Here is a 22,385-nt window from a genome sequence, read left to right on the forward strand (position 1 = left end):
CTCGAGAGGACAGCTCAACTTGAGAGGGCAGCTCAACTTGAGAGGACAGCTCATCTAGAGAGGACAGCTCATCTAGAGGGGACAGCTCAACATCAGAGGACAGCTCAACTTGAAGGAGAGGTCACCTCTAGAGGACATCTCAATTTGAGAGGACAGCTCTACTTGAGAGAACAACTTAACTTGAGAGGACAACTCAACTTGAGAGGATAGCTCAACTTGAGAGGACAGCTCAACTAGAGAGGGCAGCTCATCTTGAGAGGACAGCTCAACTTGAGAGGACAGATCAACTTGAGAGGACAGATCAACTTGAGAGGGCAGCTCAACTTGAGAGGGCAGCTCAACTTGGCAGCTCAACTTGAGAGGGCAGCTCAACTTGAGTGTACAGCTCAACTTGAGAGGAAATCTCAACCTGAGAGGAAACCTCAACCTGAGAGGACAGCTCAACTTGAGAGGACAGTCCATCTGTAGAGGACAGCTCAACTGTAGAGGACAGCTCAACTTGAGAGGACAGCTCAACTTGAGAGGACAGCACAACTTGCGAAGGCAGCACAACTTGTGAGGACAGGAAAGCTTGCGAGGACAGCAAAGCTTGCGAGGTCAGCACAGCTTGCGAGGACAGCACACCTTGCGAGGACAGCACAGCTTGCGAGGACAGCTCAGCTTGCGAGGACAGCACAGCTTGCGAGGTCAGCACAGCTTGCGAGGACAGCACAGCTTGTGAGGACAGCACTGCTTGCGAGGACAGCTCAACTTGAGAGGACAGCTCAACTTGTGAGGACAGCTCAACGTGAGAGAACAGCTCAACGAGAGAGGACAGCTCAACTCGAGAGGACAGCTCAACTAGAGAGGACAACTGAACTTGAGAGGACAGCTCATCTAGAGAAGACAGCTCATCTAGAGAAGACAGCTCAACTTGAGAGGACAGCTCAACTTGAGAGGACAGCTCAACTTGAGAGGACAGCTCAACTAGAGATGACAGCTCAACATGATAGGACAGCTCAACTTGAGAGGACAGCTCAACTTTAGAGGACAGCTCAACTGGAGAGGACAGCTCAACTAGAGAGGACAGCTCAACTTGAGAGGTCAGCTCAACTTGAAAGGACAGCTCAACTTGAGAGGACAGCTCTACTTGAGAGGACAGCTCAACTTGAGAGGACAGCTCAACTTGAGAGGACAGCTCAACTTGAGAGGACAGCTCAACTTGAGAGGACAGCACAACCTGAGAGGACAGCACAACTTGAGAGGACAGCTCAACTTGAGAGGGCAGCTCAACTTGAGAGGACAGCTCAACTTGAGAGGACAGCCCAACTTGAGAGGACAGCACTACTTGAGAGGAAAGCACAACATGCGAGGACAGCAAAGCTTGCGAAGACAGCACGGCTGGAGAGGACAGCATGGCTTGCGAGGACAGCAAGGCTTGCGATGACAGCACAGCTTGCGAGGACAGTACAGCTTGCGAGGACAGCACAGCTTGCGAGGACAGCACAGCTTGCGAGGACAGCACAGCTAACGAGGACAGCACAGCTTGCGAGGACAGCACAGCTTGCGAGGACAGCACAGCTTGCGAGGACAGCACAGCTTGCGAGGACGGCACAGCTTTCGAGGACGGCACAGCTTACAAAAACGGCACAGCTTGCGAGGACAGCACAGCTTGCGAGGACAGCACAGCTTGCGAGGACAGCACAGGTTGCGGGGACAGCACAGCTTGCGTGGAGAGCACAGGTTGCGAGGACAGCACAGCTTGCGAGGACAGCACGGCTTGCGAGGACAGCACAGCTTGCGAGGACAGCACAGCTTGCGAGGACAGCATAGCTTGCGAGGACAGGACAGCTTGCAAGGACGGCACAGCTTGCGAGGACGGCACAGCTTGCGAGGACAGCACAGCTTGCGAGGACAGCACAGCTTGTGGGGACAGCACAGGTTGCGGGGACAGCACAGCTTGCGAGGACAGCACAGGTTGCGAGGACAGCACGGCTTGCGAGGACAGCATGGCTTTCGAGGACAGCACAGCTTGCGAGGACAGCACAGCTTGCTAGGACAGCATAGCTTGCGAAGACAGGACAGCTTGCGAGGACGGCACAGCTTGCGAGGACGGCTCAGATTGCGAGGACGGCACAGCTTGCGAGGACGGCACAGGTTGCAAGGACATCACAGCTTGCGAGGACAGCTCAACTTGAGAGGACAGCTCAACTTGAGAGGACAGCTTATCTTGAGAGGACAGCTCTACTTCAGAGGACAGCTCAACTTGAGAGGACAGCTCAACTTGAGAGGGCTGCTCAGCTTCAGAGGGCAGCTCAACTTGAGAGGCAGTCCAACTTGAGAGGGTAGCTCAACTTGAGAGGGCAGCTCAACTTGAGTGTACAGCTCAACTTGAGAGGAAATCTCAACCTGAGAGGACACCTCAACCTGAGAGGACAGCTCAACTTGAGAGGACAGCACAACTTACGAGGACAGGAAAGCTTGCGAGGACAGCAAAGCTTGTGAGGACAGCAAAGCTTGTGAGGACAGCACGGCTTGCGAGGACAGCAAGGCTTGCGTGGACAGCACGGCTTCCGAGGACAGCATGGCTTGCGAGGACAGCACGGCTTATGAGGACAGCACACCTTGCGAGGACAGCACGGCTTGTGAGGACAGCACAGCTTGCGAGGAGAGCACAGCTTGCGAGGACAGCACAGCTTGGGAGGACAGCACAGCTTTCGAGGACAGCACAGCTTGCGATGACAGCACAACTTGCGAGGACAGCACAACTTGCGAGGACAGCACGGCTTTCGAGGACAGCTCAACTTGAGAGGACAGCTCAACTTGAGAGGACAGCTCAACTTGAGAGGACAGCTCATCTTGAGAGGACAGCTCAACTTGAGAGGACAGCTCAACTTGAGAGGACAGCTCAACTTGAGAGGACAGCTAAACTTGAGAGGACAGCTCGACTTGAGGGGACAGCTTAACTTGAGAGGACAGCTCGACTTGAGAGGGCAGCTCAACTTGAGAGGACAGCTCATCTAGAGATGACAGCTCATCTAGAGGGGACAGCTTAACATCAGAGGACAGCTCAACTTGAAGGAGAGGTCAACTTGAGAGGACATCTCAACTTGAGAGGACAGCTCTACTTGAGAGAACAACTTAACTTGAGAGGACAACTCAACTTGAGAGGACAGCTCAACTTGAGAGGACAGCTCAACTAGAGAGGGCAGCTCATCTCGAGAGGACAGCTCAACTTGAGAGGACAGATCAACTTGTGAGGACAGATCAACTTGAGAGGGCAGCTCAACTTGAGAGGGCAGCTCAACTTGAGAGGGCAGCTCAACTTGAGAGGGCAGCTAAACTTGAGAGAGCAGCTCAACTTGAGAGGGCAGCTCAACTTCAGTGTACAGCTCAACTTGAGAGGAAATCTCAACCTGAGAGGACACCTCAACCTGAGAGGACAGCTCAACTTGAGAGGACAGTCCATCTGTAGAGGACAGCTCAACTGTAGAGGACAGCTCAACTTGAGAGGACAGCTCAACTTGAGACGACAGCTCAACTTGAGAGGACAGCACAACTTGCGAAGGCAGCACGACTTGCGAGGACAGCAAAGCTTTCGAGGACAGCAAAGCTTGTGAGGACAGCAAAGCTTGTGAGGACAGCACAGCTTGCGACTACAGCACAGCTTGCGAGGACAGCACAGCTTGCGAGGACAGCACATCTTGCGAGGACAGCACAGCTTGCGAGGACAGCACAGCTTGCGAGGACAGCACAGCTTGCGAGCTCAGCACAGCTTGCGAGGACAGCACAGCTTGCGAGCTCAGCACAGCTTGCGAGGACAGCACAGCTTGCGAGGACAGCACAGCTTGCGAGGACAGCACAGCTTGCGAGGACAGCACAGCTTGCGAGGACAGCACAGCTTGCGAGGACAGCACAGCTTGCGAGGACAGCACAGCTTGCGAGGACAGCACAGCTTGCGAGGTCAGCACAGCTTGCGAGGACAGCACACCTTGCGAGGACAGCACAGCTTGCGAGGACAACACAGCTTGCGAGGAGAGCTCAGCTTGCGAGGACAGCTCAGCTTGCGAGGTCAGCACAGCTTGCGAGGACAGCACAGCTTGCGAGGACGGCACAGCTTGCGAGGACAGCACAGCTTGCGAGGATGGCACAGCTTACAAAGACGGCACAGCTTGCGAGGACAGCACAGCTTGCGAGGACAGCACAGCTTGCGAGGACAGCACAGCTTGCGAGGATGGCTCAGCTTGCGAGGACGGCACAGCTTGCGAGGACGGCACAGCTCGCAAGGACCTCACAGCTTGCGAGAACAGCTCAACTTGAGAGGACAGCTCAACTTGAGAGGACAGCTCAACTTGGGAGGACAGCTCAACTTCAGAGGACAGCAAAACTTGAGAGGACTGCTCAACTTGAGAGGGCTGCTCAGCTTCAGAGGGCAGCTCAACTTGAGAGGGCAGCTCAACTTGAGAGGGCAGCTCAACTTGAGAGGGCAGCTCAACTTGAGTGTACAGCTCAACTTGAGAGGAAATCTCAACCTGGGAGGACACCTCAACCTGAGAGGACAGCTCAACTTGAGAGGACAGCACAACTTACGAGGACAGGAAAGCTTGCGAGGACAGCAAAGCTTGTGAGGACAGGAAAGCTTGTGAGGACAGCACGGCTTGCGAGGACAGCAAGGCTTGCGTGGACAGCACGGCTTCCGAGGACAGCACGGCTTGCAAGGACAGCACGGCTTGTGAGGACAGCACACCTTGCGAGGGCAGCACGGCTTGCAAGGACAGCACGGCTTGCGAGGACAGCACAGCTTGCGAGGAGAGCACAGCTTGCAAGGACAGCACAGCTTGGGAGGACAGCACAGCTTTTGAGGACAGCACAGCTTGCGATGACAGCACAACTTGCAAAGACAGCACGGCTTTCGAGGACAGCTCAACTTGAGAGGACAGCTCATCTTGAGAGGACAGCTCAACTTGAGAGGACAGCTCAACTTGAGAGGACAGCTCAACTTGACAGGACAGCTTAAATTGAGAGGACAGCTCAACTTGAGAGGGCAGCTCAACTTGAGAGGACAGCTCATCTAGAGAGGACAGCTCATCTAGAGAGGACAGCTCAACATCAGAGGACAGCTAAACTTGAAGGAGAGGTCAACTTGAGAGGACATGTCAACTTGAGAGGACAGTTCAAGTTGAGAGGACAGCTTAACTTGAGAGGACAGCTCAACTTGAGAGGACAGCTCAACTTGAGAGGACAGCTCAACTAGAGAAGGCAGCTCATCTTGAGAGGACAGCTCAACTTGAGGGGACAGCTCAACTTGAGAGGGCAGCTCAACTTGAGAGGGCAGCTCAACTTGAGAGGGCAGCTCAACTTGAGATGGCAGCTCAACTTGAGAGGGCAGCTCAACTTGAGTGTACAGCTCAACTTGGGAGGAAATCTCAACCTGATAGGACACCTCAACCTGAGAGGACAGCTCAACTTGAGAGGACAGTCCAACTGTAGAGGACAGCTCAACTGTAGAGGACAGCTCAACTTGAGAGCACAGCTCAACTTGAGAGGACAGCTCAACTTGAGAGGACAGCTCAACTTGAGAGGACAGCTCAACTAGAGAGGACAGCTCAACTAGAGAGGTCAGCTCAACATGATAGGACAGCTCAACTCGAGAGGACAGCTCAACTTGAGAGGGCAGCTCAACTTGAGAGGACAGCTCATCTAGAGAGGACAGCTCATCTAGAGGGGACAGCTCAACATCAGAGGACAGCTCAACTTGAAGGAGAGGTCACCTCTAGAGGACATCTCAATTTGAGAGGACAGCTCTACTTGAGAGAACAACTTAACTTGAGAGGACAACTCAACTTGAGAGGATAGCTCAACTTGAGAGGACAGCTCAACTAGAGAGGGCAGCTCATCTTGAGAGGACAGCTCAACTTGAGAGGACAGATCAACTTGAGAGGACAGATCAACTTGAGAGGGCAGCTCAACTTGAGAGGGCAGCTCAACTTGGCAGCTCAACTTGAGAGGGCAGCTCAACTTGAGTGTACAGCTCAACTTGAGAGGAAATCTCAACCTGAGAGGAAACCTCAACCTGAGAGGACAGCTCAACTTGAGAGGACAGTCCATCTGTAGAGGACAGCTCAACTGTAGAGGACAGCTCAACTTGAGAGGACAGCTCAACTTGAGAGGACAGCACAACTTGCGAAGGCAGCACAACTTGTGAGGACAGGAAAGCTTGCGAGGACAGCAAAGCTTGCGAGGTCAGCACAGCTTGCGAGGACAGCACACCTTGCGAGGACAGCACAGCTTGCGAGGACAGCTCAGCTTGCGAGGACAGCACAGCTTGCGAGGTCAGCACAGCTTGCGAGGACAGCACAGCTTGTGAGGACAGCACTGCTTGCGAGGACAGCTCAACTTGAGAGGACAGCTCAACTTGTGAGGACAGCTCAACGTGAGAGAACAGCTCAACGAGAGAGGACAGCTCAACTCGAGAGGACAGCTCAACTAGAGAGGACAACTGAACTTGAGAGGACAGCTCATCTAGAGAAGACAGCTCATCTAGAGAAGACAGCTCAACTTGAGAGGACAGCTCAACTTGAGAGGACAGCTCAACTTGAGAGGACAGCTCAACTAGAGATGACAGCTCAACATGATAGGACAGCTCAACTTGAGAGGACAGCTCAACTTTAGAGGACAGCTCAACTGGAGAGGACAGCTCAACTAGAGAGGACAGCTCAACTTGAGAGGTCAGCTCAACTTGAAAGGACAGCTCAACTTGAGAGGACAGCTCTACTTGAGAGGACAGCTCAACTTGAGAGGACAGCTCAACTTGAGAGGACAGCTCAACTTGAGAGGACAGCTCAACTTGAGAGGACAGCACAACCTGAGAGGACAGCACAACTTGAGAGGACAGCTCAACTTGAGAGGGCAGCTCAACTTGAGAGGACAGCTCAACTTGAGAGGACAGCCCAACTTGAGAGGACAGCACTACTTGAGAGGAAAGCACAACATGCGAGGACAGCAAAGCTTGCGAAGACAGCACGGCTGGAGAGGACAGCATGGCTTGCGAGGACAGCAAGGCTTGCGATGACAGCACAGCTTGCGAGGACAGTACAGCTTGCGAGGACAGCACAGCTTGCGAGGACAGCACAGCTTGCGAGGACAGCACAGCTAACGAGGACAGCACAGCTTGCGAGGACAGCACAGCTTGCGAGGACAGCACAGCTTGCGAGGACAGCACAGCTTGCGAGGACGGCACAGCTTTCGAGGACGGCACAGCTTACAAAAACGGCACAGCTTGCGAGGACAGCACAGCTTGCGAGGACAGCACAGCTTGCGAGGACAGCACAGGTTGCGGGGACAGCACAGCTTGCGTGGAGAGCACAGGTTGCGAGGACAGCACAGCTTGCGAGGACAGCACGGCTTGCGAGGACAGCACAGCTTGCGAGGACAGCACAGCTTGCGAGGACAGCATAGCTTGCGAGGACAGGACAGCTTGCAAGGACAGCACAGCTTGCGAGGATGGCTCAGCTTGCGAGGACGGCACAGCTTGCGAGGACGGCACAGCTTGTAAGGACATCACAGCTTGCGAGGACAGCTCAACGTGAGAGGACAGCTCAACTTGAGAGGACAGCTCAACTTGAGAGGACAGCTCAACTTCAGAGGACAGCAAAACTTGAGAGGACTGCTCAACTTGAGAGGGCTGCTCAGCTTCAGAGGGCAGCTCAACTTGAAAGGGTAGCTAAACTTGAGAGGGCAGCTCAATTTGAGAGGGCAGCTCAACTTGAGTGTACAGCTCAACTTGAGAAAAAATCTCAACCTGAGAGGACACCTCAACCTGAGAGGACAGCTCAACTTGAGAGGACAGCACAACTTACGAGGACAGGAAAGCTTGCGAGGACAGCAAAGCTTGTGAGGACAGCAAAGCTTGTGAGGACAGCACGGCTTGCGAGGACAGCAAGGCTTGCGTGGACAGCAAGGCTTGCGTGGACAGCACGGCTTCCGAGGACAGCACGGCTTGCAAGGACAGCACGGCTTGTGAGGACAGCACACCTTGCGAGGACAGCACGGCTTGCAAGGACAGTACGGCTTGCAAGGACAGCACAGCTTGCGAGGAGAGCACAGCTTGCGGGGACAGCACAGCTTGCGAGGACAGCACAGCTTGGGAGGACAGCACAGCTTTCGAGGACAGCACAGCTTGCAATGACAGCACAACTTGCGAGGACAGCACGGCTTTCGAGGACATCTCAACTTGAGAGGACAGCTCATCTTGAGAGGACAGCTCAACTTGAGAGGACAGCTCAACTTGAGAGGACAGCTCAACTTGACAGGACAGCTTAAATTGAGAGGACAGCTCAACTTGAGAGGGCAGCTCATCTAGAGAGGACAGCTCATCTAGAGAGGACAGCTCATCATCAGAGGACAGCTAAACTTGAAGGAGAGGTCAACTTGAGAGGACATCTCAACTTGAGAGGACAGTTCAAGTTGAGAGGACAGCTTAACTCGAGACGACAGCTCAACATGAGATAACAGCACAACTTGCGAGGACAGCACAGCTTCCAAAGACAGCACAGCTTGCGAGGAAAGCACAGCTTGCGACGACAGCACAGCTTGTGAGGACAGCACAGCTTGCGAGGACAGCACAGCTTTCGAGGACAGCACAGCTTGTGACTACAGCACAGCTTGTGAGGACTGCACAGCTTGCGAGGACAGCAACCCTAGCGAGGACAGCATGGCTTGCGAGGACACCACGGCTTGTGAGGACAGCACGGCTTGCGAGGACAGCACAGCTTGCGTGGACAGCAAAACTTGTGAGGACAGCACAACTTGCGAGGACAGCACAGCTTGCGAGGACAGCACAGCTTGTGAGGATAGCAATGCTTGCGAGGACAGCTCAGCTTCCGAGGACAGGACAGCTTGCGAGGACAGCACAGCTTGTGAGGATAGCAATGCTTGCGAGGACAGCTCAGCTTCCGAGGACAGCACAGCTTGCGAGGACAGCACAGCATGCGAGGACAGCATAGCTTGCGAGGACAGCACAGCTTGCGAGGACAGCACAGCTTGCGAGGACAGCACAGCTTGCGAGGACAGCTCAACTTGAGAGGAACGCTCAACTTGCGAGGACAGCTCAACTTGCGAGGACAGTTCGACTTGCGAGGACAGCTCAACTTAAGAGGACAGCTCAACTTGAGAGGACAGCTCAACTTGAGAGGACAGCTCAACTTGAGAGGACAGCTCAACTTGAGAGGACAGCTCAACTTGAGAGGACAGCTCAACTTGAGAGGACAGCTCAACTTGAGAGGACAGCTCAACTTGAGAGGACAGCTCAACTTGAGACGACAGCTAAACTTGAGAGGACAGCTCGACTTGAGGGGACAGCTTAACTTGAGAGGACAGCTCGACTTGAGGGGGCAGCTCAACTTGAGAGGACAGCTCATCTAAAGACGACAGCTCATCTAGAGGGGACAGCTCAACATCAGAGGACAGCTCAACTTGAAGGAGAGGTCAACTTGAGAGGACATCTCAACTTGAGAGGACAGCTCTACTTGAGAGAGCAACTTAACTTGAGAGGACAACTCAACTTGAGAGGACAGCTCAACTTGAGAGGACAGCTCAACTAGAGAGGGCAGCTCATCTCGAGAGGACAGCTCAACTTGAGAGGACAGATCAACTTGTGAGGACAGATCAACTTGAGAGGGCAGCTCAACTTGAGAGGGCAGCTCAACTTGAGAGGGCAGCTCAACTTGAGAGGGCAGCTAAACTTGAGAGAGCAGCTCAACTTGAGAGGGCAGCTCAACTTCAGTGTACAGCTCAACTTGAGAGGAAATGTCAACCTGAGAGGACACCTCAACCTGAGAGGACAGCTCAACTTGAGAGGACAGTCCATCTGTAGAGGACAGCTCAACTGTAGAGGACAGCTCAACTTGAGAGGACAGCTCAACTTGAGAGGACAGCTCAACTTGAGAGGACAGCACAACTTGCGAAGGCAGCACAACTTGCGAGGACAGCAAAGCTTGCGAGGACAGCAAAGCTTGTGAGGACAGCAAAGCTTGTGAGGACAGCACAGCTTGCGACTACAGCACAGCTTGCGAGGACAGCACAGCTTGCGAGGACAGCACAGCTTGCGAGGACAGCACAGCTTGCGAGGACAGCACAGCTTGCGAGGACAGCACAGCTTGCGAGCTCAGCACAGCTTGCGAGGACAGCACAGCTTGCGAGCTCAGCACAGCTTGCGAGGACAGCACAGCTTGCGAGGACAGCACAGCTTGCGAGGACAGCACAGCTTGCGAGGACAGCACAGCTTGCGAGGACAGCACAGCTTGCGAGGACAGCACAGCTTGCGAGGACAGCACAGCTTGCGAGGGCAGCACAGCTTGCGAGGACAGCACAGCTTGCGAGGACAGCACAGCTTGCGAGGACAGCACAGCTTGCGAGGTCAGCACAGCTTGCGAGGACAGCACACCTTGCGAGGACAGCACAGCTTGCGAGGACAACACAGCTTGCGAGGAGAGCACAGCTTGCGAGGACAGCTCAGCTTGCGAGGTCAGCACAGCTTGCGAGGACAGCACACCTTGCGAGGACGGCACAGCTTGCGAGGACAGCACAGCTTGCGAGGATGGCACAGCTTACAAAGACGGCACAGCTTGCGAGGACAGCTCAGCTTGCGAGGACAGCACAGCTTGCGAGGACAGCACAGTTGCGAGGATGGCTCAGCTTGCGAGGACGGCACAGCTTGCGAGGACGGCACAGCTTGCAAAGACATCCCAGCTTGCGAGGACAGCTCAACTTGAGAGGACAGCTCAACTTGAGAGGACAGCTCAACTTGGGAGGCAGCTCAACTTCAGAGGACAGCAAAACTTGAGAGGACTGCTCAACTTGAGAGGGCTGCTCAGCTTCAGAGGGCAGCTCAACTTGAGAGGGCAGCTCAACTTGAGAGGGCAGCTCAACTTGAGAGGGCAGCTCAACTTGAGTGTACAGCTCAACTTGAGAGGAAATCTCAACCTGAGAGGACACCTCAACCTGAGTGGACAGCTCAACTTGAGAGGACAGCACAACTTACGAGGACAGGAAAGCTTGCGAGGACAGCAAAGCCTGTGAGGACAGCAAAGCTTGTGAGGACAGCACAGCTTGCGAGGACAGCAAGGCTTGCGTGGACAGCACGGCTTCCGAGGACAGCACGGCTTGCAAGGATAGCACGGCTTGTGAGGACAGCACACCTTGCGAGGGCAGCACGGCTTGGAAGGACAGCACGGCTTGCAAGGACAGCACAGCTTGCGAGGAGAGCACAGCTTGCAAGGACAGCACAGCTTGGGAGGACAGCACAGCTTTTGAGGACAGCACAGCTTGCGATGACAGCACAACTTGCGAGGACAGCACGGCTTTCGAGGACAGCTCAACTTGAGAGGACAGCTCATCTTGAGAGGACAGCTCAACTTGAGAGGACAGCTCAACTTGAGAGGACAGCTCAACTTGAGAGGACAGCTCAACTTGACAGGACAGCTTAAATTGAGAGGACAGCTCAACTTGAGAGGGCAGCTCAACTTGAGAGGACAGCTCATCTAGAGAGGACAGCTCATCTAGAGAGGACAGCTCAACATCAGAGGACAGCTAAACTTGAAGGAGAGGTCAACTTGAGAGGACATCTCAACTTGAGAGGACAGTTCAAGTTGAGAGGACAGCTTAACTTGAGAGGACAGCTCAACTTGAGAGGACAGCTCAACTTGAGAGGACAGCTCAACTAGAGAAGGCAGCTCATCTTGAGAGGACAGCTCAACTTGAGGGGACAGCTCAACTTGAGAGGGCAGCTCAACTTGAGAGGGCAGCTCAACTTGAGAGGGCAGCTCAACTTGAGATGGCAGCTCAACTTGAGAGGGCAGCTCAACTTGAGTGTACAGCTCAACTTGGGAGGAAATCTCAACCTGATAGGACACCTCAACCTGAGAGGACAGCTCAACTTGAGAGGACAGTCCAACTGTAGAGGACAGCTCAACTGTAGAGGACAGCTCAACTTGAGAGCACAGCTCAACTTGAGAGGACAGCTCAACTTGAGAGGACAGCTCAACTTGAGAGGACAGCTCAACTAGAGATGACAGCTCATCTAGAGAGGTCAGCTCAACATGATAGGACAGCTCAACTTGAGAGGACAGCTCAACTTGAGAGGGCAGCTCAACTTGAGAGGACAGCTCATCTAGAGAGGACAGCTCATCTAGAGGGGACAGCTCAACATCAGAGGACAGCTCAACTTGAAGGAGAGGTCAACTCTAGAGGACATCTCAACTTGAGAGGACAGCTCTACTCGAGAGAACAACTTAACTTGAGAGGACAACTCAACTTGAGAGGACAGCTCAACTTGAGAGGACAGCTCAACTAGAGAGGGCAGCTCATCTTGAGAGGACAGCTCAACTTGAGAGGACAGATCAACTTGAGAGGACAGATCAACTTGAGAGGGCAGCTCAACTTGAGAGGGCAGCTCAACTTGAGAGGGCAGCTCAACTTGAGAGGGCAGCTCAACTTGAGTGTACAGCTCAACTTGAGAGGAAATCTCAACCTGAGAGGACACTTCAACCTGAGAGGACAGCTCAACTTGAGAGGACAGTCCATCTGTAGAGGACAGCTCAACTGTAGAGGACAGCTCAACTTGAGAGGACAGCTCAACTTGAGAGGACAGCACAACTTGCGAAGGCAGCACAACTTGTGAGGACAGGAAAACTTGCGAGGACAGCAAAGCTTGTGAGGACAGCAAAGCTTGTGAGGACAGCACAGCTTGCGAGGACAGCACAGCTTGCGAGGACAGCAAAGCTTGCGAGGACAGCACAGCTTGCGAGGACAGCACAGCTTGCGAGCTCAGCACAGCTTGCGAGGACAGCACAGCTTGCGAGGACAGCACAGCTTGCGAGGACAGCACAGCTTGAGAGGACAGCACAGCTTGCGAGGACAGCACAGCTTGCGAGGACAGCACAGCTTGCGAGGACAGCACAGCTTGCGAGGACAGCACAGCTTGCGAGGACAGCACAGCTTGGGAGGTCAGCACAGCTTGCGAGGACAGCACACCTTGCGAGGACAGCACAGCTTGCGAGGACAGCACAGCTTGCGAGGACAGCACAGCTTGCGAGGACAGCACAGCTTGCGAGGACAGCACAGCTTGTGAGGACAGCACTGCTTGCGAGGACAGCTCAACTTGAGAGGACAGCTCAACTTGTGAGGACAGCTCAACGTGAGAGAACAGCTCAACTAGAGAGGACAGCTCAACTCGAGAGGACAGCTCAACTAGAGAGGACAACTGAACTTGAGAGGACAGCTCATCTAGAGAAGACAGCTCATCTAGAGAAGACAGCTCAACTTGAGAGGACAGCTCAACTTGAGAGGACAGCTCAACTTGAGAGGACAGCTCAACTAGAGATGACAGCTCAACATGATAGGACAGCTCAACTTGAGAGGACAGCTCAACTTTAGAGGACAGCTCAACTTGAGAGGACAGCTCAACTAGAGAGGACAGCTCAACTTGAGAGGTCAGCTCAACTTGAGAGGACAGCTCAACTTGAGAGGACAGCTCTACTTGAGAGGACAGCTCAACTTGAGAGGACAGCTCAACTTGAGAGGACAGCTCAACTTGAGAGGACAGCTCAACTTGAGAGGACAGCACAACCTGAGAGGACAGCACAACTTGAGAGGACAGCTCAACTTGAGAGGGCAGCTCAACTTGAGAGGACAGCTCAACTTGAGAGGACAGCCCAACTTGAGAGGACAGCACTACTTGAGAGGAAAGCACAACATGCGAGGACAGCAAAGCTTGCGAAGACAGCATGGCTGGAGAGGACAGCACGGCTTGCGAGGACAGCAAGGCTTGCGATGACAGCACAGCTTGCGAGGACAGTACAGCTTGCGAGGACAGCGCAGCTTGCGAGGACAGCACAGCTTGCGAGGACAGCACAGCTAACGAGGACAGCACAGCTTGCGAGGACAGCACAGCTTGCGAGGACAGCACAGCTTGCGAGGACAGCACAGCTTGCGAGGACGGCACAGCTTTCGAGGACGGCACAGCTTACAAAAACGGCACAGCTTGCGAGGACAGCACAGCTTGCGAGGACAGCACAGCTTGCGAGGACAGCACAGGTTGCGGGGACAGCACAGCTTGCGTGGACAGCACAGGTTGCGAGGACAGCACAGCTTGCGAGGACAGCACGGCTTGCGAGGACAGCACAGCTAGCGAGGACAGCACAGCTTGCGAGGACAGCATAGCTTGCGAGGACAGGACAGCTTGCAAGGACAGCACAGCTTGCGAGGATGGCTCAGCTTGCGAGGACGGCACAGCTTGCGAGGACGGCACAGCTTGTAAGGACATCACAGCTTGCGAGGACAGCTCAACGTGAGAGGACAGCTCAACTTGAGAGGACAGCTCAACTTGAGAGGACAGCTCAACTTCAGAGGACAGCAAAACTTGAGAGGACTGCTCAACTTGAGAGGGCTGCTCAGCTTCAGAGGGCAGCTCAACTTGAGAGGGCAGCTCAACTTGAGAGGGCAGCTCAATTTGAGAGGGCAGCTCAACTTGAGTGTACAGCTCAACTTGAGAAAAAATCTCAACCTGAGAGGACACCTCAACCTGAGAGGACAGCTCAACTTGAGAGGACAGCACAACTTACGAGGACAGGAAAGCTTGCGAGGACAGCAAAGCTTGTGAGGACAGCAAAGCTTGTGAGGACAGCACAGCTTGCGGGGACAGCACAGCTTGCGAGGACAGCACAGCTTGGGAGGACAGCACAGCTTTCGAGGACAGCACAGCTTGCGATGACAGCACAACTTGCGAGGACAGCACGGCTTTCGAGGACAGCTCAACTTGAGAGGACAGCTCATCTTGAGAGGACAGCTCAACTTGAGAGGACAGCTCAACTTGAGAGGACAGCTCAACTTGACAGGACAGCTTAAATTGAGAGGACAGCTCAACTTGAGAGGGCAGCTCATCTAGAGAGGACAGCTCATCTAGAGAGGACAGCTCAACATCAGAGGACAGCTAAACTTGAAGGAGAGGTCAACTTGAGAGGACATCTCAACTTGAGAGGACAGCTCAACTTGAGAGGACAGCACAACCTGAGAGGACAGCACAACCTGAGAGGACAGCACAACTTGAGAGGACAGCTCAACTTGAGAGGGCAGCTCAACTTGAGAGGACAGCTCAACTTGAGAGGACAGCCCAACTTGAGAGGACAGCACTACTTGAGAGGAAAGCACAACATGCGAGGACAGCAAAGCTTGCGAAGACAGCACGGCTGGCGAGAACAGCACGGCTTGCGAGGACAGCAAGGCTTGCGATGACAGCACAGCTTGCGAGGACAGTACAGCTTGCGAGGACAGCGCAGCTTGCAAGGACAGCACAGATTGCGAATACAGCACAGCTAGCGAGGACAGCACAGCTTGCGAGGACAGCACAGCTTGCGAGGACAGCACAGCTTGCGAGGACAGCACAGCTTGCGAGGACAGCACAGCTTGCGAGGACGGCACAGCTTGCGAGGACGGCACAGCTTACAAAGACGGCACAGCTTGCGAGGACAGCACAGCTTGCGAGGACAGCACAGGTTGCGAGGACAGCACAGCTTGCTAGGACAGCACGGCTTGCGAGGACAGCACAGCTTGCGAGGACAGCACAGCTTGCGAGGACAGCACTCCTTGCGAAGGCTGCACTCCTTGCAAAGGCTGGACTCCTTGCAAAGGCTGCACACCTTGCGAAGGCTGCACTCCTTGCGAAGGCTGCACTCCTTGCGAAGGCTGCACTCCTTGCAAAGGCTGCACTCCTTGTGAAGGCTGCACGCCTTGCGAAGGCAGCACTCCGAGAAAAGGGTGCACTCCGAGCGAAGGCTGCACTCCGAGCGAAGGTTGCACTCCGAGCGAAGGTTGCACTCCGAGCGAAGGTTGCACTCTGAGCGAGGATTGTACTCCGTGCGAAGGTTGCACTCCGAGCAACGGTTGCACTCTATCCAAAGGCTGCACTCCATGTGAGAACTGCATTTCATTCGAAGGCTGCACCCCGTGCATATGCTGCATCCTGTGCAAAGAATGCACTCTGTGCAAAGGCTGTGCTCCTTACGTTGGCTGCACTTCTTGCGAACGCTGCACTCCGTGCGAAGGCTGCACACAGTGCGATGGTTGCACTTCATGGGAAGGCTGCACTCCGTGCGAATGCTGCACTCCGTGCGAAGGCTGCACTCCATGCGAAGGCTCCACTCCATGCGAAGGCTTCACTCCATGCGAAGGCTCCACTCCATGCGAAGGCTCCACTCCATGCGAAGGCTCCACTCCATGCGAAGGCTACACTCCATGCGAAGGCTACACTCCATGCGAAGGCTACACTCCATGCGAAGGCTACACTCCATGCGAAGGCTACACTCCATGCGAAGGCTACACTCCATGCGAAGGCTACACTCCATGCGAAGGCTACACTCCATGCGAAGGCTACACTCCATGCGAAGGCTACACTCCATGCGAAGGCTACACTCCATGCGAAGGCTACACTCCATGCGAAGGCTACACTCCATGCGAAGGCTACACTCCATGCGAAGGCTACACTCCATGCGAAGGCTACACTCCATGCAAAGGCTACACTCCATGCAAAGGCTACACTCCATGCAAAGGCTACACTCCATGCAAAGGCAACACTCCATGCAAAGGCTACACTCCATGCAAAGGCTACACTCCATGCAAAGGCTACACTCCATGCAAAGGCTACACTCCATGCAAAGGCTACACTCCATGCAAAGGCTACACTCCATGCAAAGGCTACACTCCATGCAAAGGCTACACTCCATGCAATGGCTACACTCCATGCAATGGCTACACTCCATGCAAAGGCTACACTCCATGCAAAGGCTACACTCCATGCAATGGCTACACTCCATGCAAAGGCTACACTCCATGCGAAGGCTACACTCCATGCGAAGGCTACACTCTGTTCGAGGGCTGCACTCTGTTCGAGGGCTGCACTCTGTGTGAAACCTGCTGCACTGCATGCAAAGACTGAACTCTGTGCGAAGGGTGTACTCCGTGTGGAGGCTACATTTTCTGCGAAATGTGTACTCCTAGTGACGGCTGCACTCCATGCAGAGACTACACTCCATGTGGAGGCTGCACTCCCTGCGGAGGCTGCACTCATTGTGAAGGTTGCAGTCATTGAGAAGGCTACAGTCATTGAAAGTCTCACTCTTTGCAAGGGCTGCACTCCTTAAAAATTCTGCACACCTTGCAAAGTCTTTACACACTGTTATTACTGCATAGTCTGATTTCATCACTCCTATTAAGTGAGAAGATCTTTGTGGACGTCATGCAGTGTAAGGACTGCAAACCATGTCCAAGCATCATGACGTGTAGGCAGTACACCTTGTGCGATAACTCTCTTAATGAAATAATCCCAGATTGTGAGGAAGTTAATTTAAGAAAGAGACATGTTGCTACAGGTAGAGGAGCATACATTCTGATATCAGTCGCACTTGTCAGCGCACCTCACAGCTCACCATGAAAGGGAAGCACAGCTACCAGGGGCAACACACATTCGAAAGACAGTACAGATTGTGAGAGACTACACTGATGGGAGATGGCACATACTATTAGGAAGTGACTCTATTGAAGGACAGAACGTGAAGCGTGGACACCACTCCTTTTGAGGGCAGCATCCCTACTGAGGACAGCGCATTATGTGAGGACAGAACATCTTGGGATGGTAGAACCACACAATGTGAGCTCAGCTTGCTCTGCAAGGTGGGCTTGTCATGCATTGTATGTGAGTACAGCACAGCTTGCAAGGATGGCACACCAAGCGAGGACGGCACACCAAGCGAGGACGGCACACCAAGCGAGGACGGCACACCAAGCGAGGATGGCACACCAAGCGAGGACGGCACACCTTGTGCAGACGGCACACCTTGCGCGGACGGCACACCTTGTGCGGACGGCGCACCTTGCGCGGACGGCACACCTTGCGCGGACGGCATACCTTGCGCGGACGGAACACCTTGCGCGGACGGCACACCTTGCGCGGACGGCACACCTTGCGAGGACGGCACACCAAGCGAGGACGGCACACCTTGCGAGGACGGCACACCAAGCGAGGACGGCACACCAAGCGAGGACGGCACACCAAGCGAGGACGGCACACCATTCGAGGACGGCACACCTTGCGAGGACGGCACACCTTGCGAGGATGGCATACCTTGCGAGGACGGCACACCTTGCGAGGACGGCACACCTTGCGAGGACGGCACACCAAGCGAGGACGGCACACCAAGCGAGGACGGCACACCAAGCGAGGACGGCACACCAAGCAAGGACGGCACACCAAGCGAGGACGGCACACCAAGCGAGGACGGCACACCAAGCGAGGACGGCACACCAAGCGAGGACGGCACACCAAGCGAGGACGGCACACCAAGCGAGGACGGCACACCAAGCGAGGACGGCACACCAAGCGAGGACGGCACACCAAGCGAGGACGGCACACCAAGTGAGGACGGCACACCATTCGAGGATGGCACACCAAGCGAGGACGGCACACCATTCGAGGACGGCACACCATTCGAGGACGGCACACCATTCGAGGACGGCACACCATTCGAGGACGGCACACCATTCGAGGACAGCACACCATTCGAGGACGGCACACCATTCGAGGACGGCACACCATTCGAGGACGGCACTCCATTCGAGGACGGCACACCATTCGAGGACGACACACCATTCGAGGACGGCACACCATTCGAGGACGGCACACCATTCGAGGACGGCACACCATTCGAGGATGGCACATCATTCGAGGATGGCACATCATTCGAAGATGGCACACCATGTGAGGATGGCACACCATGCAGGGACAGCACACCTCACAAGCACTGCACACTTAGTGAAGACTGCACACCTGTGAAGTTAGGATGCCTTGTGAAGACAGCTCGCCCTGCAAAGACACCTTCAGAACACAAGACACCAATAAAATTGCACACCTACTGAGTACATCAAGTGTTAAGAAGATGGCAGATATGCAGGGGACAGCTCACTTTAGGCAGTCCGCACACCTTAAAGGGAGAGCACATGTTGGAATGAGAGGACATTTTATAAGGGAGGCTTACCCCATGAGGAGAGAATGCCTTGTAATGTTAGTACACTGTGTGGGGATAGGACAATATATGAAGATGGCATATTTTGTGAAAAATTATGTGTTCCAATGACTGCATGCCTTCTGATTGCTGCACTCATTATGAGGTTAGCACATGTTGGCAGTACAGCTCACCATGTGGGGGGCAGAATAATTTTCATGGACAGCACAACCAGTGAGGACAGCTCACCTTGCACAGAATGCACACCCCTTGCAAGGACAAAACAGCCCGCAAGGAAAGGACATCTTTCGAGGACAACACACCTTGTGCAGCAGCATACTTTTTGAGGACGGCGTATCTTATGAGAACAGCAAATATTTTCAGGACCGTTAAAGAAGCGAGGACAGAACACCATATTAAGGTACAACATGTTGGGAGGAAAAACACATTTTCTGATAAGTGCATATTGTGCCATGCCATTCCTGCTCACCTTATGATGAGTGCAAAATCTGTGAGGACAGTACAGCTTACATTGACGGCACAGATATTGACACCGGCAATCCTCACAATGACAGAACATGTAGTTAGTGTATCTGACCTTGTGAACACAGCATACTTTTTGATGACAGCACAGCACACATTGCAAGGACAGCACACCTTGCGTGGGAAGTACACCTTGCGGGGACAGCACAATTTGTGGGGACAGCGCAATTTGCGAGGACAGCACAACTTGTGAGGACAGCACAAGTTGACAGTGCTGCACAAGTTGCGAGTACAGCACAACTTGTGAGGACAGCACAAGTTGACAGTACTGCACAAGTTGCGAGTACAGCACAACTTGCGAGGACAGCACAGCTTGAAAGGATAGCACAGCTTGAGAGGACAGCACAGCTTGCGAGGACAGCACAGGTTGCAAGGACAGCACAGCTTGCGAGGACAACAAACTTTTTGATTAACCTAGTGGATGCCATAACTCTAGTACGTTCAGTAACTGTTTCATTTGCAGCAACCTTAATGTATATAGTAACACTTGCATGTACAGATACACTAAAATGAATAGGAAGAACTTCACATTCAGCGGTTTTACCTGATAGAACATGAATAGTGTGTGCTGCAACTCTTGCATGCACAGTATCTCTAATGTACAGAGTAAGTGTTGGGTAAGCAGTCACTTCTCCATGCAAGGTAACTCTTGCAAGTTGAGTAACAGATGCTTTTGCAATCCTCACAATGACAGAACACGTAGTTAGTGTATGTGACCTTGTGAACACAGCATACTTTGAGGACAGCACAGCACACATTGCAAGGACAGCACACCTTGCGAGGGAAGCACACCTTGTGGGGACAGTAAAAGTTGCGAGAACAACACAGCTTGCGAGGACAGCACAGCTTGCGAGGACAGCACAGCTTGCGAGGACAGCACAGCTTGCGAGGACAGCTCAACTTGAGAGGACAGCACAACTTGAGAGGACAGCACAGCTTGCGAGGACAGCACAGCTTGCGAGGACAGCTCAACTTGAGAGGATAGCTCAACTTGAGTGGATAGCTTAACTTGAGAGGATAGCTCAACTTGAGAGGATAGCTCAACTTGAGAGGATAGCTCAACTTGAGAGGATAGCTCAACTTGAGAGGATAGCTCAACTTGAGAGGACAGCACAACTTGAGAGGACAGCACAACTTGCAAGGATAGTAGACCTTGTGATTAACCTTGTAGTGCCATGACATGAATAGTGTGTTCTGCAACTCTTGCATGTACAGTATCTCAAATATGCAGAGTAAGTTTTGCGTGAGCAGTCACTCCTCCATGCAAGGTATCTCTTGCAAGTTCAGTAACAGATGCTTTTGCAGCTGAGTTGTGTGTATTAACCACAGAACTTGAATAGACTGCTTTGCATGCTGTAATGCGGAAAAAAAGAGATGGGAAGGAGAAAAAGCAGTATGTAGAAAGAAGGGAGGGAGGGAGGAAGGGAGTGTATGAGGAAAGTATGTTTGAGAGAGTTGAAGAGGATAGTAATATGGGGAAGGATGAGAGGAGGAGAAGGAAGCCATGGTGAGAAGAGGGAGGATGTATCGGGCAAAGAGGAAACGACGGAGAGAAATAAGGAAGGAACGAAAGTAACAGGTAATATAAGTATAAAGTGAATGGAGGAGGATAGAGAAAAATATATATAAATATATATATATACATAGTGTGTAGATGGTATGTTTACTACAATTGAGAACACACGAAAACGCTGTACAGGCAGTGAAGTGGAGACTCAAAAGGTGAAAACAAGTACTAAGTCTGAGGTGAGGCAAGAAGGAAGAACTTCCACAACAGTAGGCGCTACTGAATAATAAAGTGGGGAAACCAAAGTGTAGAATGGTAGTCGAGCCACATGGTGGCTAGAATAAAAGACACTCGTCGTTGTGGTGTCTAATATCAGTCATGCTGTCTGTCAAGACAACAACAGGAATGGACAGATCAAACAGGTGCATCGAAATTCCTGACGACTGGAGCATTACAATAATCAATACCATAAGCTGTGCTGTGTGGTGCCAATTAACAAGTTGTCAGACGACAATCGAAGGCAAGATATCCACCGTAATACAAAAGATGAGAGACAGACGTACCAGTACTGCTAGACATGCCTAATGCCGCATAAATCCACGCTGCCACTTGTGCCGCCCATTCACTTAACGTAGTGTTACAGATGAAGTACCTGCCGAAAACACGGAGGGATTTCTATAGACTGTAACTATAAAAAAAAAAAGGAAAGTGTGAAGAGCGTGGGACACAGGGCAGACGATACATTGTACGCCAAGGACGGAATGTGATGTGTTGGCAAATGTGCCAAGACCTTGTAGATAGAGGAGGCCGAAATGCAGGCTATCTAACGCAGACGGGCGTGAATTCTGGAACAGGATAAGTATTGAATGCTAATAAGAAAAGTATGCAGCTCCTCGAATACTTAACTTTATTCCATCCTTGTGGTACATCGCTCTTGATAATACAAATAAGACTATCTTCAGATACGGTTAATGGCGCCTTGCTATGTCGTAGTCATGGACTTAGCTGAAGGCTATTCTAACTGTCTCTCGGCAAATGAGAGAAAGGCTTCGTAAGTGTAGTCGCTAGCAAAGTCGTCGTACAACTGGGGCGAGTGCTATTCCGCATCTCGAGACCTGCCTTGTGGTGGCACTCGGTCTGCGATCACACAGTGGCGACACGCGGGTCCGACATGTACTAAATGGACAGCGGCCGATTTAAAGTACCAACTAGCAAGTGTGGTGTCTGGCGGTGACACCACAGAATGCGTCGGAAAGCGCGGTCCAGTATTGCGATAGGGGGGGTGGTGGGGGGGGGGGGGGCGT

At 53.1% G+C, this 22,385-nt stretch overlaps 2 protein-coding genes across 2 annotated transcripts; one reads left to right on the forward strand and one right to left on the reverse strand.

The window, feature by feature from the left end:
* Positions 1 to 337: 337 nt before the first annotated feature.
* Positions 338 to 17,304, reverse strand: LOC126443285 (uncharacterized). Its single transcript, XM_050090896.1, has 5 exons — positions 17,292 to 17,304; positions 12,293 to 12,579; positions 11,567 to 12,197; positions 5,267 to 5,733; positions 338 to 409 (listed from the first exon to the last, which is right to left on the reverse strand). The coding sequence occupies exons 1-5, from the start codon at positions 17,302 to 17,304 to the stop codon at positions 338 to 340; spliced, it is 1,470 nt and encodes a 489-aa protein (XP_049946853.1).
* An 86-nt stretch (positions 17,305 to 17,390) lies between these two features.
* LOC126443287 (accumulation-associated protein-like) lies at positions 17,391 to 18,688 on the forward strand (the record flags this gene model as incomplete). The annotated part of the gene is made up of 2 exons (XM_050090897.1): positions 17,391 to 17,402; positions 18,199 to 18,688. Coding segments are annotated over exons 1-2 (502 nt in total), but the record flags the coding sequence as incomplete, so codon positions are not given.
* Positions 18,689 to 22,385: the final 3,697 nt, after the last annotated feature.

This window comes from Schistocerca serialis, unplaced genomic scaffold, assembly GCF_023864345.2.
Source record: "Schistocerca serialis cubense isolate TAMUIC-IGC-003099 unplaced genomic scaffold, iqSchSeri2.2 HiC_scaffold_1437, whole genome shotgun sequence".
Lineage (NCBI taxonomy): Eukaryota > Metazoa > Arthropoda > Insecta > Orthoptera > Acrididae > Schistocerca > Schistocerca serialis.